The sequence below is a fragment of the Anopheles cruzii genome, chromosome 2 (assembly GCF_943734635.1).
Source record: "Anopheles cruzii chromosome 2, idAnoCruzAS_RS32_06, whole genome shotgun sequence".
Lineage (NCBI taxonomy): Eukaryota > Metazoa > Arthropoda > Insecta > Diptera > Culicidae > Anopheles > Anopheles cruzii.
The window spans coordinates 3,690,412-3,709,342 of record NC_069144.1 but is presented as its reverse complement, the minus strand read 5'-3'; the positions used below and the strand labels follow the sequence as shown (position 1 = coordinate 3,709,342).

At 52.8% G+C, this 18,931-nt stretch overlaps 1 protein-coding gene across 1 annotated transcript; it reads right to left on the bottom strand.

The window, feature by feature from the left end:
• Positions 1-1,340: 1,340 nt before the first annotated feature.
• LOC128269410 (Na(+)/H(+) exchange regulatory cofactor NHE-RF2) lies at positions 1,341-18,424 on the bottom strand. The gene is made up of 3 exons (XM_053006866.1): positions 18,337-18,424; positions 17,828-17,907; positions 1,341-4,392 (listed from the first exon to the last, which is right to left on the bottom strand). The coding sequence occupies exon 3, from the start codon at positions 4,162-4,164 to the stop codon at positions 3,226-3,228; it is 939 nt and encodes a 312-aa protein (XP_052862826.1). The 5' UTR covers positions 4,165-4,392; positions 17,828-17,907; positions 18,337-18,424; the 3' UTR covers positions 1,341-3,225.
• Positions 18,425-18,931: the final 507 nt, after the last annotated feature.

Genomic DNA, 18,931 nt, shown 5'->3' with positions numbered 1-18,931 from the left:
GGCTCCACAGTTACAACATCCAACGCCTGGCCGGATGCCGAACGGGTTCCGGATCTGCTGCTCCGGGGGACGGGGCATGAAATTGATCCAGCGAATAATGGCAAGCAGTAAGTGGACAGTATTGGCAAACGGCACAGGAAACTCAAACCGATGCGTGAGAACGAAAAATGGGGAACAAAACGGCCCGGTGATCCATTGTTTCGTAACAGGAATTGTACATTTTTCCGCTCGCCACACGCCAATAGTTCACTTCTGTTCTTCGCGTGTGTGTGTGTGAAGATGGGGGTGAGCATGGGGCGGCTCCATCAAGGTCAGCGTGACAATCGTGTGTGCGATCACCTGTGCGAGACCCACGCGAACACGTGCCCACCAGGGGCCAGGGCTCCTCCCTCGCGTGGACACCGACAGAATAGGAAATAAAAATTTTAAACTATTTTTAAACTTCCACGTCCGGTTCCGCGCACGACGTGCGGCCCGGGGGTTGACCGGGCTTGCCGCCCGGAACCGGGAACCAGAGCACCACGCGGATTTCGTCTAATCCGTTTTTCAGCTCTCGGTTTTCGCAAACTGAATGTAAACCGTAATGACGTGATTATAAACGCAAGCCGCGCTGCTCCTCCATTGTTAGCATGTCCCGGCCATTGTGTGGCACAATGATTCGGCAGCCGGACCGTCCATTCAGCCTAACAATGGTCAACCTGTCAACCTGGGAGGCGAATGGCCCAGGTTCGATGTCTCTCCACTCCGCGCACTGACCGACCGACCGACCGACCGTCCGATCGAGACTTCCCTTTGCTAACACGTGCTTTTCGTGCCCATTGTGTGACCGCTGTTGGGTGACTAGCGGACGAGGCGGTGGCGTGCGTGATGAGCATGAGGAGATGGCGCACGATAATGCGTGACTTACACCCCTGCCCACGGCACAGAAATAGCTTCGTCAGAAAGCAACGTAACAAGATTCAACCCCGTTGGTGGATCGATGGCCCGAGAATTATCCTTTCCGGGCACGCCTGGCCTTTGAGATGACCAGACGCCTTCAGGACTGCCTGAACTTCGTACCGGACATGATCTTGGAACCGGACTGGACGTGGAATAGTAGAGTTCGGGGTGAACGAATACGTTACTTTCTACAAGGACCTCCGCAAGCAGCATGGCGCGAAGGCGGAAGAAACCATCCTCGTAATGAACTTCTTGTCACGATGCGAATGGCTTAGAGTTGAACTTTGTGACCTTCGCTTCGCACCCTTGTTTGCTGATTTATTACTTACCCTTCGGTTACGTTCGCTTCTTCAATCAATTCACCTTTTCTTTCCCCAAAAGAACACCCCTTGGTTGTTAGCCTTACATTATAAATATTTTATTCTACTTATTACAGTTTTGCTTCGGGTGCAAATGTCGTCCTCACGCACATCACGCTTTCTTCACTTACTCCATATCATTTCATCGTCCCATCGTCTCCTAACCGTCTTCCAGCTGATCTTCGCTCCTAAACTCACTCTCTAGAGCGTGCGTCTCGTGTGGGTATATGTGATACGCGTTGATAGTTTTCGTCTACAGATGGGAACCGAATTTCTCCATCGAACTGATACCCCAAAACCAGCCTTGCCCGCCCCATGGCATGTGCCGCACACTACTGTCTCTCTCTCTCTCTGGCAGACAGCCCGCGCCGGCGTGACGCACTACCGTCTAGTAGATAATAGATAGTTTTAATAGCAATAATGATACTACCAACTAGTGATAAAAATACGAATAATCATTCTCACCTCAACGCTGTAACGAGACGAAAGGCGCGCAGAACGCGAATTTTGAATGTTTTTTTTGGGGCGAGGAGTCACGTCAGTAAACGGAATATTATAATGTTGGCACACACAGACATAATTATCGTTCGTCCTCTCCTGCGCACACGTGTCTTGCTTCGGTTTTGCTGTCTTTTTAGGGTTCCACTATTCCAACTAGTGTTGCCAACTAACAGCGGTGTCTACTAACTCGACCCTCGTGTACTTTGCTTTCCGGCCGTCCGGCGCATTCGATGCTAATGCTGTTATCAAACTGTGCTCTGTACAAACTACTGCTAGTGTGATAGTGTGGTGGCTGACCATCCTAAACTTTTGCATTCAAGATGATGCAATGCAGACGGACAGAGCTCCTTCTTAACCGGATGGTTGCGAAATTTTGTATATCAACGTAAGCAATAGAGTCCCTACGGCAGATAAGGTGGACATAGAGACGGTATGGATGATCTTTTTTACATCAATGTTTCCAACCGATGGTCGATTTCACCACACTATCGATCAAATCGCATACCGATCATACCGGTGCTGCTAATGGATGACACGGCCTACCCCCCTCCGACCATATTGGTGTTTTATCGAGAACCTGTATGGCGAGCGCGCGACCTCCCTCAAGATAAGCGGCCGATTCGGAGTCGTTTCGACCGTGCAGTAAAGATGGAGCAGAAAGGTGGCGCTGCCCTAATCACGGCGATGGTGATGACGACGATCAGGAGGATACGCACTTGGCCCTTGTGGCATTGATTGTGGAAACAAGGTGTCAATTGGAGGTGTTGAGTTTACCAGTAAATCACGCGTCTAATGGTGGTGACGGTCGCTCAGAATTAGACGGGGGCCTCTTGCCTCACAGAAGATAAGAGCTTCAAAGTGGTGAAACCCTGAAACACACACCGTCCTTCGATTAGTCGCGACCCCTAGAGCATGGGTGCGCGTACGGCCAAAAGGGTTTCCATTTTATTGTCCGTCACTGGAGGCCACCTCCGAAAGGTGGTGCCGGGCAGAGGGATTTTTCGTAGGTCTCATTTGTTGAACTTGTTTGTGAGGTGTTTGTGGACCAAGTGTTTTGTCAACCGCCTTCGTATGACGTGGCAACAATTAAAGCGCACTCTTCCCCGGGGGAGGCTTAGATTTAAGATCTTTAGTCCCATCAGGAGACAGCAGAACGCTGTCTCCTGGGGTGCCACGATTTCCGGCCGCCTGAGCCTTATCTTGCACTACTTTCACTATCTACTTAGCTTCGGTCTTCAACTTCAAAACAGAGAGGACGCTCTCTGCCCTGCCTGCAGTAAAAGAATTCTTCCCGATAGACACGACGACGACGCAAACACGCTTCCGGATGGCGTGCTCTGGCAAATCGGTTAGGCCGCGAATGGCAATGGCGCAGGAATTTAGACGGGGGGAACAAGGGGACTCTATCGGGACTACGTCTCATCTCTTACATCTTCTGTATGATTTCGTACTTTTTGCGCAGATCGCACACCTCGTTCTTCGGATCGTACTTCTTGCGAGCCGCCAGCTGGGCCCTCATTTCGGCGGCCGTCATCGACAGGTTCAGTTTCTTGCCCTCGGTGGCGGGCACGGCGGTGGCGGCGGCGGCGGCAGTCACCGGTGCTGCTGGGACTGGCGCCGCAACCGGCTGCCCATTGAGGGCCATCTTCCCCACGGCGGCTCCGTCGGTCACGGTGAGGCTCTTTTTCGTGTCGTCGATAATCTTGTCCATCGTCGCCGAATTCGTCACACTTCCGTTGTTGTTGTTGTGCTGATGGTGGTGGTGGTTGTTGTTGTTGTTGTTATTGGTGACGCCATTGCTTTTGCCGGTCTTTTCCTCTACCTCCACCTTGGTGTCCCCGGCCGCGGCCATTGCTTTCTTCTGGCTGCCGTTCTCCTTCGCCACCACGTGATGACCGTTCTCGTGATGTCCGTTGCTGGTGCCGTTCGCCGTGGCCGCTGTGTTGTTGTTGTTGTTGTTGGTGATGGCCGGTGCATTTCCGGTGGTGGGTGCCGTCGCCGCCCGGGCCAGGGCCGTCTTGATGTCGTTCGCGTCGGCCCGCGGGTCGATGACCAGCAGCTTCGTCTCGTTCGGGACCGCTTTGATCAATTCGACGACCTTCTTGTGAGTTTCGGTCGTGATGTTGTGGCTGTTCACCTCGATGATCCGGTCGCCCTGGCGCAGACCGGCCGCCTCGGCCGGCGACCCGTCGTCCACCTTACCGATGTACTGGCCCGGGCGCCCCTTTTCGGCGTGCAGGTTGAACCCGTACCCGTCGAAGTCGGCCCGCTTCACCACGTGGCAGAGCCGGGCCTCATACTTGGGGGGCGATGCTACACCATTGGCCGCCGCCGCGGCAGTTGCTCCGTTGCTCTTCGAAGACATTCCACCCGCGAGGGTCTATGTTTTCACTTCTACACAACCACACACACAGGCGCAGTGGACACTTATCAGGAGGCACAGGAAACTCAGCTCTCTTACTCTCTATGAAGTCGCGCAACCGTCGTGGTGAGCGAATCGTACGCAACTGCCCCAATCGGTCGGGACGGTCGGTTATCGCTTCCGATAGAGACTGCTGCTGCTGCTGCTCAGGTTCCGGTGAATCGACGTTATCTGTAAATCGAAAAAAAGAAACAGACAAACCGTTAGTGGACGACAGACCATTCGATAAGCGAAAACCCTAAAACAGGCGGTTGACAAGCGCGACCCGCCGATCCATCAGCTCACTCCCCACTGCTCACTGCTCCAGCTCACTTCTCACAACGGTGAGGCGGCGCTCACTGAGGATTCAGCCCGTAGCTCCGTATCATTTTTTGCCACACACAAAAAAGTGTCCTTTACGCACGGACAACACAGACAACGCCAATCCTTGTCGGTCGTCACGCTTTGTGTCCGTTAAAGTGACACACGAACATGGCGCCCCCCTTTTTTCTACGCAGACTTCTGAGGACCTGCTCTGAAACGACTTATGTGGTGGCCGCTGCCACCATCGCGCAGCAAAACAAGGCTCAAAACCTGCAGCCCCCCCCGGTCAAGTATCCGGCCGCAACAGATTAAGATTTTGCTCACCATGTTGCTCTCGGTGGTCGGTCGGTCAGTTCGCGGCCTCCGCGCGATTCGAGACAACCCAACACCCGACAAAAAAGACAGAGAGAGAGAGCTTCGCGTTTCGTAGTCGGAATTCTGTAACTCGACCCGTGACCGTCGACTGGCCACCGGTTGGTCTTGCGAACTGTTGTGAATCGGCACACCGGCTAATTGTTTGAGAAGTGGTTCGAATCAGCGGCAGCCGCAAGCCTTCTACTAATTGATGGGAAGAGTTTGCGTTGCTTTTTAATTAAAGAAACGATGGCACTTTGATTTCAATGCAATACCATCGGCCGCGGGTTTGCTGAGAACTGTCGCGTTTAAGATCGTTTCGGAAATAAAACCCGTGACAGTTGAAACCGTAAAAGATGCGACCTTGGGCTCTGCTGCAGCCTAATACTTTACAGCCCGCACGTTACGCACGTGGCCCACCGAAACCGTGCCCACCGCAAGAGCACCGATTGCGGAGCACCGAAGGGTTAACTTCGTCGTGATTGGGTTCGCAATCGGATCGGATCGGATCGGTTCGGTGGTGATGTCGGCGATCGGTGAGAAGGTCGGCCAGACCAGTCAGGCAGACGAAGAAGAATGATTAAGGAGCACGCGCGGAGCACGGAGCACGGTGGTGAATGGAATCAGATACAGAAGGGACTGGAAATAAATATAAAAAACTCGCACAACTCCCAACAACGCACGGCATGGCATGGAGATTGTTGCCGCAATCTCAATGGCGGCCACCAGCTGGCAATACTGGTGATCAGCGCAGCCGGTTAGTCTTACGGTGCGGCAGGTGCAGCTAACCAAGTCCGAAAAGGGGTCGAAAGTGTGGCCTTACTGCTGCAGGTCATTGCACGCTGCCTCCTCCCCCCGGTTAGGACCACCTTCGGGGGCCATAAAAGTGCACGATGATTGCAGTTCATGATGCTGTGTCTCCCACTCGCTCGCGAAAGTCGGTCGATTCGCGGAGTCGCGGAGGCTGCAGAGTACTGGAAAGGATGTCGATACGAAACTTCCGGCTGCGCGTTGGAAAGTGCTGCGTTGGACTGCTGCCGATCGCGCGGATGTTGATTAGAGATTAGTAGTAGAGCACTTCGGCAACGCAACCGGGAGGTGTCACGACGCGACCACAGAAGAAACGACCCACTTGTGGTAGGTTGCGGCGTGTCGCCTCTATCGTGAGGATTAATTGCCGATCTCCTACCGATTGCCGTCGCTCTAGTACTTGAGCTCTAGTAAACTTGAGGCTTTGAGCAATCGAGTACCGGGCCGTATCGGTACGCGGCAAAGCGGCGACACGGCGACAATAACCCGGTCGACCCAGTTCCGAAATCTCTCGCGCAATGCCAGTGGATCGAAGTGAGCCCCAACTTACGCCCAAATGTAGGTCGAATTCTTGGCCACCCATTGGTGGCCATTGTGTTTTAAGTGGGATAAAAATTAGAAACATTTGAAGAAAAAAAACCAGAACGTGGCCATAACCGGCGTCAATTAAAATACTTCAAATTCACTGTGCGCACAATCGATGGCGCTCCACACACCACCGGGCCATTGTTGCCCACAGGCCCCTTCGCTATCACCCGTTGAATAATGCATGGTACCTCCTAACGATCAATTGGAGAGACCTTGAGCGCACCTCCTCCGTGGAGTATCGGAATTACCCAATTCCGATACTCTTTTCGCCTTGAAGAAGAATTATTCCATGCACTCGCCCCGTGTGCGTGCCGTGCAGCCATCTTCAGTTTGACACGCCCCCGCTTGTGACCCCTGTAGGGCACCCCCGTCCGGGACAAGGCCTACACGAGCGAGCTGCTGGGTGCAGCAAGATTTATGTATATTCATCATTCATCCTCCCCGCACCAAGGCGGAGCAGTAACTTCTGCCTTTTTAATGCAACAACCCTCCGGCGTCGGGGCCGAGGAGGCCGCTCTACACACACGAGGCTCTGTGTGTGATCGATGCTGGTGCAGTGCTGAGCGGCAGGCTGCAACATTCAATTATTTATTCACCAAACTAATTGCTCACCAAGCGCACCATTCATTCGGGAGGGCTTCCAAATGAGGGCTTCCAACCCCAGCACACCGGCGCTTATCTTGGTGGATGGTTTCAGTTTTTGCCAACCCCCCCGTTAGGGTAGGGTCAGCCCTGCTCATCATGACCCGGGTCGGGTCGGTGCACCCACCAAGATGCACTTTCTCGACCCTGCTGCTGCACCGAGAATGGCGCGGAACCGGCGAACCGTGAAACAATCGCTCGTGTGTGTGTGATTGTGTTCCGTTTTTGGGTGAAGTGGTAAGCGCAGCCCCAGTGTCATTTCCTCCACCCTGAGCTTCTATTGTTTCTGTTTTTAGTGTGCGAACCCCTTACCCTGCGTTCCGGTGATGTTGCGAAGAGAAATTTACTTCCCAAACGCGCGGACGAACCACTTTCGTTCTCGTTCGTGAGTCCTGCCGACGGTGAGTTTCATGGTCACTCTCACTCGGGAAGCAGTTCTGTCCTAAAACCTGCGTGTTTTGTTTACGAAGCTTGAACTTTTATTTGAAAGGATCATTCATTCCACTTATGTATAAAATATAATTTTGGTTGCAGAAAATTGGAAAATACGAAAAATTTATTTCCAAAGTGGTAGTAGGTCTTCAACTCAAACGGTACGATAATTGAAAAGCTCATCTCATTCAAGCTCATTTCCTCGGTCAAAAATAACATTATTCTCAACGCAGCTCAAAACATTGGCTTTTCATTGTTTTTTTTTTTTTGTTTTAATCTTAGAAGAACGCACCGATCTGTATTATTTTTTTATTGTTGATCAAATTACCATTGAAATGAGAGATGGTGAGATGCATCGTCTCCCAAGCTCACTTTCACTCCTCACGGAAAGGGAAAAAAGGAGCTCACCACAGCCGCATGTTTCGCCAGTGCGATCGGCGCGGGCAGCTTAAGCGCTCGGTATGCTTATGTGTTTTGCCCCTTTTGCCGTGAACCTAAAGGGAGGCCCTCGGATAATACTCGCGGATGATACCATCAGCCCAGCGCGCGCGCCCCCCATTCACCGGTCTCTCGTTAGTAGGGAACAGGTTTAAAAAGATGGCCCGCTCACTTGCAAACGAGTCGTTCGCATGTTCCGCCGTTGCCAGGCTGACGGTCGTCGGATGGATTAAGAGATGTTAGAGATTGAGCCGGTTGAGGTTGTTGTTTGTGGGTACTTCGGGATGTGTAATGGCTAATTATTGTTGAACCTCAGTTAAATCCACAACACACACAGCGCAGCACCACCGAAAGCGAATGTCGTGTGTGAAAGGCTTGCCTGTCGTGTCTGCGCGCCCGATTTCTCACGACCCCTGGTCGGACGGTCGTTTGGTCGAAAGGAAAATTCCTTCCAAACTTTGGGCTTGGGCTTTGGTTTTTCATTTTTCCTTTTGTTTTTGCTGCTGGCCCGTCAACGCTCGATCGCCAGTTTTTCGCAAACCTTTCGTCACCAGCGCAAATTGATCACTATCACTGCCGGTGGGCATTTCCTCATTGGCCTTGCGACTCGCGGGGGGTCTTGTCAAAAAACAACACAAGATTTACTGCTGCTGTTGCTGCTGATGTCTTTCTTTCTTCGTGTTCACGGTTGTTGGCCAATCCCAAGCCATTTCTCGCCTACTCGCGGTGGCCAATAGTGCGAGACGACGCGATTTTTGGCTTCGGCGGGGAAGGTGCGGAAAACTACTACGATCCGCGCCGAGCCTGGCGCCGCCATTGCATTTTTAATTGCCCAATACTTTTATCGGAACGATCTGAACCGAACCAGACGGTGCACACATATGACACACGGATGCCTCTGTTTGTGGTTCCGGTTTGTTTTTTTTTCCCCCTTTCTTCGGCGCAGCTAACTCGCGCGGATTGCGGTACTGTTTGTGTAACAAACGTCGGCTGGCTGGCTGCCCGATCCGCTTTACTAATGCTTTCCCCGCCGGCGTTTACCGGTGACTTTCGGTTTATGGTTTGTCTGTTGTAGTTCCTTTGTGAACCCCCACAGTGCCCTCTCGGTGAAACAGAAAGACGGGGTTTCTAGTGCTTAACGGGTAGTCTTCATTAGGCCACGCGGGCGCACTCATTAAACCGGTAAAATGATTAAGTAAACCAAAGCACAGAGTTTCGTTTTGAAATTCAAAATGCTCTCCTTAAACGTGAGCCACCCGGGGGGTGATCAGCGGCTAAGGAACTAAACCTTTGTCTGAATCTCTCGCTGAGCGGTAATAGATTTTGCTTAAAGCCCAGTCATACTCTGGCATTATCCGGATGGGGCAAGATCGCCGCAACCATCATGAGATCATCGGCGAACAAAAACAAAATCTTCTTCTCCACGCAAAACGGCGAAGGTCACGCCGACAACTCATCTCTGCCGAGGAAGCAAAACGAAACAATCGATGGCGCAGGGGGAAGGCAGCATAAATAACTCGCTTTAACCGGTGCGGCTACGTTCGGGAGGGCTGCCAGGGCCTTGGCAGGAAGCAATGCTACCGACCGATCGGACCGACCGTCCTTCCTGCGCCATCAATGCCATTCAATATTGATCCTCACACGCGAATGTCATCCGGGCTCGGGGAATTGATTTCCGTGCGCCAACATAAAATATTGTCACCTTGGCAATGGCCACCCTTATCGTCTCCGTACAATCTTTTCGGATCGTTTCACACCGATAAACGCCACCCGCGCGGCTGTGATAACAACAAAGAGAGACCCCGGGTGAATTATCGTGCGAAAGCGATGTGTTGCGGTTGATAAGAACAACCTGAAACATGCCAAGGTCCGGAACTCGAGTTTCGATTTATATGTATGACCGAAACCAGAGAGGACCAGAGAGAAATGTCCGACCGGCATCATTGGTTTGGCCGACAGTCCGCCAGCAGGCCAGATCAACAAAAAAACAAGTACCAAACCGGTACCGGGCAGACACGAACCAACGGTGGCCAACTGTTCCCTCTTCCGACAAACATCCGCGTGTGCAGTGATCCGACCCCAGGCCGCCAGGGAAAACCAGCAAAACACGAAAACGATAAAAATTTACGCCACTTTTACGCCGTCGCCCCCCGATACGCGACACGCTACAGAGTCAACAACAGTCCGCGAAACATGGGACAACATACGACGCATGACGACGACGACGGTGACGACGGCTACCAACTTGTGACGATCCGCGGCGCGTCCGCGGAGAGTGTGTTCGGCAAGCTGTAAATTATTATTTGTTTGTGCGCTCGCCAGCAAACCAGCTTTTTATCGAGTGTCGGAGTTTTTTTGCGTCCCGGGCTGGCTGGATGTGACTTTCATTTGAATTTACTTTGGTGATTTGGCATGTGCCAGCAACACGGCAGCGGCCCGACGAGGCGGGGTATGTGCCAATCAACGCCAGAGGCGGCTCCATGATGTTTTGCATAAAATGCGCCAACTCACAGCACAAGATGGCATCCGTCAGTTTGCGGAGGCTCCGAACCCAAGGCTAACGGCCAATCGAGTGGTGGGTAACGAATCGAATCGTTTAACGTTGCGCTTCTGCGTTATTTGGCCACAGCTGCAAAGGGCTGCAACGTCTGCGTTGCAGATCCCCTACAGATGATGCTGGAGCTAGAGCGATCACCGACACAACAACAACAAATAGCTAGGGATCACGCCAGGGATGACTCATCGAGGCGAATATGTATTAATAGACTCTCGTGCGATCATCGCGACTCGCGAGTGCATCATCGGACGATTATTTTAGGAATCTTCCTCCTGCCGGGGCCTTACGTTCCAAGCTGACGTCACAATCCGTCCGGAAACCTTTGACGCGACCTAAATGGCAGACGCGGTATAAATATGCAATGAAATGGTGCCCTACACCAGAGAGGCATGAGTCACGCCGCGAGCTCTTATCTACAAATAACTCTCTCGCCGTGACATGCAACTGCAACTTTGCTAGCTAGTTTCTCTTTGCGCCGATCACATCCGGAACTCGGTGACGAAATCCGTCTATTTGCAGCAGCCCAAAGGGGACCAGTGGGAAAAACGCAATCGAGATCGATACAATTAGCCAGAAGACGACGGTTGCAAGAGAGAAGGTAAAATTATAAGGGTTGCCCAACTAAGAGTGAAAGTAGTCCATGGCACATGGTTGCCAGATACCACCACACGTACCTACTCATTTGCCTCACACTAATGAGCCCCTCAGAATCGTTGTCGATAACGATAACGTTTGCATTGAATTGGGTTCGCTTTCAGTACTTGGCGGATGCATCTCGGACTAACGAACGGTCGGAGCGACTGGTCCAGCTGTACAAACACGGCGAGGTTTGTCTGCTGCTGGCTGTTTGGGGCCGAGACATTCTTCGGTGGATTACGTGTGGTAAATTAGGGCTCCAGTTGGGGCCATAGGAGTTCTTTCGAAACAGTACTAATGGCGCGTGTGCTGGTGGCAGATTAGACACTGTTCCTGCAGAGAGCGCCTTGAGCCTTAAGCATCCAACTGGACTGCATTTTTTCGGTTCGCCCGGCACAAACAGGTTTCGGCTTCTCCCGGCGGACTGCAGCATTATAATCGAGCCGGCCCTTTCTGGGCGCAAATTATCGCCATAACACGCATTCCACACCGGGGGCCGCGCATTGTTGCGCCGGTGTGGTGTGTGGTGTGGCTACCCCATTATGACGTGATCGTGCCCGCGATCAAGAAGAAGACACTCTCCGTCTGTGTCCGAGGAGTACACACGGGTTCTGCCCTTCCTCGAAATTCCAACGCTTCAAGGTTACAGGCGGCGCCGCTACAGGCTGTGGGGGCTCTTCCTGCCTGCGGCCGCTCACACATACCTCGGTCCTCGTGGCGGCCAAATTGCCCCACGATTAAATCTTCGATACATTTCGTCAACCACGGAAAGGTCCCTGAAGGTTAAGCGAACCACTGGACCTTTATGGACCCCCCGCGCCCGCATCGTCCAGCTTGTCCATCACGACGCGACCAAGCAGATGATGATGACGGTGGGGGACCCCAACACCCAACACACTGTGCCAATCAAAGGAGTACAAGACAGAGAGAGAGGGAGCCAGAAGGCAAACCCAGAGACCCATCTCGTTGCTAAAACGGCTACACCAACACACGAGCAGCATGAGGGGACAACCTGTGGGACAACCACTTCCAGAGTCTTCCAGCAAAGACCAGCAATCGAATGCACCTCTCGTCCGTGACCAGGGCGGAGATAATGCCCAGGGTCCCCCGGGACGCGCACGTCCAACAACGGTTTGAGCAAATTGGTTTAAACCGTTGGCTCGCGGTTCGCGGCGAAGAACACAGGTCATTCGTTCCGACCGCCTGACTCTGGAGGCGCACTCCACGATACGGGCGGCTGCGGCGGACTGCCCATCGAAGACGTCCACCGAGCGAAGCACCGACGACAAGAGATTGATGTAATTCTTTTCGATTTTCTTTCTCCTCTCGCCCAGGCGAAGCGGATTGTTTTGGACCCCGCGGACCGAGGCCGAGAAGTTCTACGGCCCACGAAAGAGAAAAAACTGGCGCAATCATATGCTCTCGCGTGTGTGCCCTGGCCATGGAACCCGCCTTTCTGAGTCGAGTCCAGAGTCTCTTCTTTACGGTCCCAGGTCCCCCCGATGGTGGCGGATGGTGGGGTTCTTCGCTTTCGTCCAAACCGGTTCTTTGGTTCTTCGGTGGCGTGAGGTTCCTCCTTCACAATGTGTCCACGAAGAAGACTCTGCAGCCGCGCGCGCGCACAGCGCAGATATGTTTATGACCATCATATACCTCTCGGTCCAGAATTGCGCACACACACATGCCAGACTGCGGTGGGAAGAAATGGCCCAGGTTAAACTGGAGGGCAAAAACAATTCTGCACTCCGGGGATGGTGGATCCGACGAGCCATGCGAAGGTATAGCCTTCGCCCCGTCCGATCGTCGGCACCATGTCATTGGCTTGTGAACTTCTGGGGGCTCCGTGGACGACCTCTATCCGTACTTAGGGGTAGGTTTCTGGTTCTTCTGCCAACTGCAATTTGGTACCACAACACATGGGTGGGCTTTAGGATGGCAGAACTTCCCGGCCAAAAGCTCCACCGGGTCCGTCCAGGACCGCCAACTTGGTGAACTAGAAAGAACTCGAACTGATCAAAGTCCATTAATTAGCGCACCCTACAAATACTCTGGAACTGGAATGTGGAACTATTTAGTGGTCCGAACAGGATCCGGTTTCTTCGCATTTGAATTTTGATGAGCCCTAATTTAGTTTTGTGAGCCCTTCGGACGTGAAACGTGTTCTGTGTCTATTTTCATCCCGCTCGGTGGGTATTTATGAATTCTTTCACGGCCCCAAAGGGCAAAGGCAAAGCTCCAGCCTCAGCGTTCTATCTAAATCGATAGCGTTTTGGAACCATTTCAGACCACCGGCGGTAGTGTGCCCGCCGCCACCGGACTTGAGTGCACTTTCAAAACATTACTACTGCGCTGCGGCGCACTCACTTTTCACTTTCTCACTTTTATTTTCGCCAACCCGCTGTAAACGTAGCGGAGCCTGCCTTTTTGGAGCCTGCCCGAGCCAACGAATTGGTTCCGCCTTCCTTCGGATCTTCTTGCAGGGGCTCCACTTAACTTTTTCTCCACAGCGGCTAACTGGCCGGGTGTGCTTAATGAATTCGATCATTTATCGTCATTAGAGTCGGAGCGCCGCCGCCGACGATTATCTTAGGAGGCGCTGCGCAGATTGGTTCGTTTGCATTACAAATCGAAACGAAACTCTCGGTGCCTTAAAACTGGGCTCCCTTCCCCGGCGGAAAGGGCTTCAGAGGGCTGCCTCTTTATTCGGTGATGATCTGTTTTCTTTCCCTCTCTTTCTTCACCACTCTCTTTCTCTCTCTCTCTGTGTGCCTCTGTGCAGCGGTGCATTATAATTCCATAACCTCAACCGGGTGGGTTGAGGTGGATCGTTAATTACATTACGTGCACCGATGACCCGGTGTGCCGAAGCGACACTAAAGCCCACAATCTGCTCCTCCACTGCCGCCGCCCAGTGCCGGTGGTGCATATTACCTTGTGGTCGTAACGATATGTGATTTGATTTAATATCGAGTATCCATCGCATCATGGCCGCACCGGACCGTGACGTCAGGCGCGTCCGGGGGCATTGGAAGGCAGAGGAGAGCATTTAAGAAATGACCATTTCACCTCCACCTCACATGTAATGGATGTAATCGTTTACTTCTTCGCTTCCTCTCTGGACGGCACTACCTTGTGTGATCGTCCTGCAGCGTCCCAAAACGCGTACCCCACGTGGGTCCGTGACCGTGGTGCATACGGTCATTGCCAACTGCGACTCCGAGCGGAGATTTCCATGGTGCCATGGGGTTACGGTCAACATTGTCATGCCCGAGACAATAACCGATCGAACCGAAACCAATGGATAGCGAGCAGCATAACGTATTCCATCGGTTTTTTTGTTGAAGCATCGGTCACGTCTCGTGTTGCCTTCTGCCGCCTGTCTGCGGTCAACTTCCGACTCGCTTAGCATCCGGGGCGACGCAACCTTCGGACGGAAGGACTCGGATCGTGGTTCTGCTCGTTTTTTCTAACCCATTTTAATGTTTGTGGTGGTCACTTGGTGGTAGCCGAACAGAACGAAATCGAAAACCGTTACGCGCCGGATCGTGTCCAGTGAAGCGGTCACGCGACGCCGCGGCGACCCCCCCCCCGGTATTCAGATCGGATCAGATTTCTGGCGATCGGAGAACTTTGCGTGTGCGGCATGGTTCGAGAGGGGAGGCACCATCAGGTATCATTGTTGCTCTGTTGTTGTTGGCGGAAACGGCCGTGGGGTGATTTTATGAGAGGTTACAAAAGGCCATATTTAAATCGGCATCGGAGGATCGGTTCGTGTGTTGGGGGGGGGGGGGATGAACTTGAAATGCCTTTCAATATTGTGTTTTTCGCGGAGTGGAGATCAGGAACTAGCCGCGGACAATGATTCATCGATGATTGGTGGATGACTTACCTCGCGTCACTATGACTTAGATGGACTTAGAATTCTTCCCCGCAAAAAACGTTTACTGGGAGTCTCGAAAGGGATTCCAACGGTGGTCAAAAGAAGCCCTCCCCGGGCCGTGCCGTTGGGGCTGTGTGAAATTAAACCCCCATGCACAACACGCGAATCAACCGTCGCTCCCTGATGGTCATTTAATAGCCTTTTTTCAGGTTCGCCAAGCAAGAAGCAGAAAAACAACACACGAGGAACGGACGATCCGACAGAAAGAAACGCTGTCGTCGTCATCCAACCACAAGGGTGACGTAACATGATCCCCGGTTGTTCCCGGAGCGCGAGATCTTAAAAGTAGTGAAAAACAAGATCCACCATCCGGTCCGGGTCCGGGTGGAGGGATGCTACGTCCGAGAGGCGGGCCACGGCCGCATCCAGATGTGTTGCCCCAGACGGGCATACAAGAGCGTGACGCTGTTTGATCTGAGAAACTTGCTCCCAAAACTGCAAGTGGCCGTTCGGGGCAGAAAATGTGGCCGTCCGAAACGTATCATTTGGCGTGCATACGATTACCGAAAAAGCGGCCAGCAGCCGTGTGTGTGCCGAGATAAATGGTGCCACCGAAGCATCATGTGCACCCGCCGCGGCGCCATTCACTGGACACAGTTCTTTTGCGGAGGAATCCTTGCGGGATTTTCGGTGGCAATTTTTGTGGCGTCGGAATCAAATCTTGTATCTTATCTTGCGGTAACTCGCGCCTAAATCCGAACTTTCTTATCTATCTCTTGATCCACACACCTTCACACACAGTGCGGGGCCTGTTGACACAGACCCCACTGCGTTATTGTTCGGGTCAATTCGCGATCCCCATCGCCCGGGTCGGAGATTTCACACTGGACTCGCGACCGCACAGTCTCTGGAGACGGCAACATTGTAGCCGACGTCGCCACCGTTGGTGCCGGTTGAGAAACACGATGTTATGTGATCGTGGCACCAAACCGACCAAACCGGCAACATGCTATTGCTCTTGCGGGTCCAGAGCAATGCGGTCCCAGCAAGTGGCCCGGCTCTGGGCCCTCGGGTACCGTGAAACCGCTTTGCGTAAAAGGTTGCGCATTTTCCGCCGCGGGCAACTCTATTTGCGCTGCGTGCCACACCTGACACGATCGTGCGACACAAGTCGCGGCCAAATAATCGAGAGAAGGAGCCACAAAAACAGGAAAACGGCAGAAATCAGGAGGAACAAGTTTGCCAACCCTCGGGAGCTACGTAGCGCCGCCCTGCCTGCCTGCCGGGGGTCTTCTCACTTCCCGAAAACTTCCCCGGGGGCGAGGCGGGTGACAAAAGTTGTTAGAATTGAACACGATGCGCAAAAAGCCCCTCCGCGCGCAACACGCGCGCGCGGTACTCTTTAATTTAACGTTTTGTTTTTTTTTTCATACCAGCGGCAGGCTTTTCGCGTGATCACTGATAAATATGGATAAAAAGTGGCCGCAACAGTGCATTGCATTCGCGGTGACAGCGCAGATCAAAATCATTCTTCGCGTGGCGTCGACAACCGGTTGTTGGGAGTTGTTGAATTTTTCACAGCCTGCTCACGTACAAGACCGCCCCGAACACGTGATTTATCCGTGCCCGTCCCCCCAGGGAACGGGGCGCATCCGAAACCCAATCGAAACGAGAGCTTCCCCCGGGGCCGTGGTAGTGGCCGCGCCCGGATAGGTGTCGATCGGTGGGAACATTCCAGTTTACCCGAAGACTTATCGTTCCTCTCCGGGACGACCTGCTTTTGCTGCTGCTCACCTTGAGCCACAATGTCGCGGGGCCGGGGCGCTTATTTTCGGTTCGGTGATTGCTACTTTCGGCGGTCCGTGTCCGATTCGGTGACACTCTCAATAAAGGGAGGGACACCTTCCGTGTCCAACGCCCAACCGACGCCTCTGTTGTGCTCTTTTCGGACATGGCACGCACGATAAGAGCCGCAGATTTTGGTGTTCCTTTTCATGTTTTCCCGCGAAACATCACATCGCGACCATCGCGGTGTAGGTGATAACGCGGGCCCCAAAAACACGGTCCCCCCCGCCGGGTTTCGATCGAATCGCGGCCGCCACGCAACAAATTAGCAAATAGCAATTAGCGTGCCCACCGGGGGGGCCACGACCCGGAGGGCGGAGGCAAACACGCGGGGTCCAGCCGCGTCACTTGGTTAGTATTTGTTGGTGTCAGTTTACGCTTCACTGATAAAATGTTTGCCGAGTGACGAAATTGCTCCAGAAAGATCTTCGTCTTCGAGTTCATCGTCGAATGGAGTCTGGCAGACCCAGAAACTATTCGGAGCACCAAATTTGTCATGGGGGACAAATTAGACACGGGCCAATTGGGGTACGCACCATCGAGAAACAACGAAGTTTCGGAATGTAATGTGCCCTGTTTTTTTGGCCCCTTCTTGTACGACCCTCAAGGGCACGGCTTACGTGTCCCCACCGTGGGGTTGCAGCGGAGAAATAGATTTGCGCCTTCGATCACGTCTCGGTGGGGCCCGAGGAGGATTTTGTTGGCCGCGTTCCTGTGAGGCGCGCGCGCGCGCTACGGTCTTGCCATAGCCCGATCGGGCCTAGGCACGTACGGGCACGGATTTTATGTGCATGCAAACTCACTCAAACGGTTCGCGATGTCCCGTACGGTGGTAACAAAAGGGCTGCATCATCACTGCCTGAACTATGACATCAGCGACAATGTTAAAAACCACTCCGGCTGGCCAGAAGTGCTAGAGAACGTTAGGCTTTAGTTGAAGACAAAAAAGACATCTCCTTCGGTGTTTTTATGTGCGTTTTCGCCAACCGCGATCGCTGCAATCCAGCTCGATCAGGTTCGAATCGGATACGGGAGCAAAAGTCTCGACACTGAAATCGTTTATATGCGTTATCCATATTTTTACTATGCAGAACACTCTGCTCGAATCTGCATATTCTTACCTTCGAAACAGGATTCAAACAACCGATATCTGATTGCTAGCTGGTGGTACTGGCACGGAACGTTTGCAGCGAACTATGAACTGGGGAAGGAAAATTAGAATACCTAAAATTAGGGTGATACGATCACTTCGCTCCGATCACACACTTCTGAGCGCGTGGATGGGTCATAGAATTCGGAGGACACCACGTCACCAAATCCCAGGAAATTCAATCAACCATCACATGGCACGTTTGAAAGCACCGTCACAATGATCACCGAAACGCGAGATCGCGCGCACACACTGCTCTCGCCGATGGCCACTTTCGCACGATGCTGACCGGGCTAAGGTTAAGGATTCTGCTGTTTTCACACCACGCGGCTTTGCAAGGCGCTAAGGACAGCAGCTCAAGAGGGTAAAATTAAGGAATAAACCCGGACACAACGGCCACCCAGAAGCCCCGGCTCGGGTTCGGGTTATTATCCGTATTCCTTCCGACACACTGACACCAACGCAGGAGAACACACCAACCTCTAGGATCACACACCGGAGAAGGGTAGAAGAAGACACACACGAATCGGACCGCGATGAACCTCGTTCTTCGCTCTTTACTTTTTACCTGTCGAATCGAAACTGACCGCGGCCGGCTCGGCGACTTCGCTGGAACCCACAAAATGCGCCGTCGCTTACAATGCGTGTGCGTCACACCTGCTCTCTCGGGGCGGGTTTGCTTTGCGTGTGTATTTCGCGGCTTCGGCTACAGTGCGTCTCGGTGTAGCTGCCAGGCCCCCAAATGAAGGTACCGAGACCTTCGGAAGGTAGTTAATCGAATCAGTTAAGGAGACAATATTATCTGAACCCGTTTTCAACCCTTACACACCTTACTTTTGGATAAACTCTCGAAAGAAGGGCAACCCTTCCTTCTTTCATGCTGCGAAACATGTGCCCTGCACTGTACAACGATCGTTGTATTGGTGTCGCTAGCACGATCGCGATCGTGTTTCCAGTTTCTCTCTCGTTCGATCCGTTCGGCGTGAAGAAGAATCGTCGCGCGGATAAAAGTTCTAAAACCATTATCCGAACGGGTTTCTTCGCTTCGTCGTATCAATGTTTTCGGTGCTTTGGG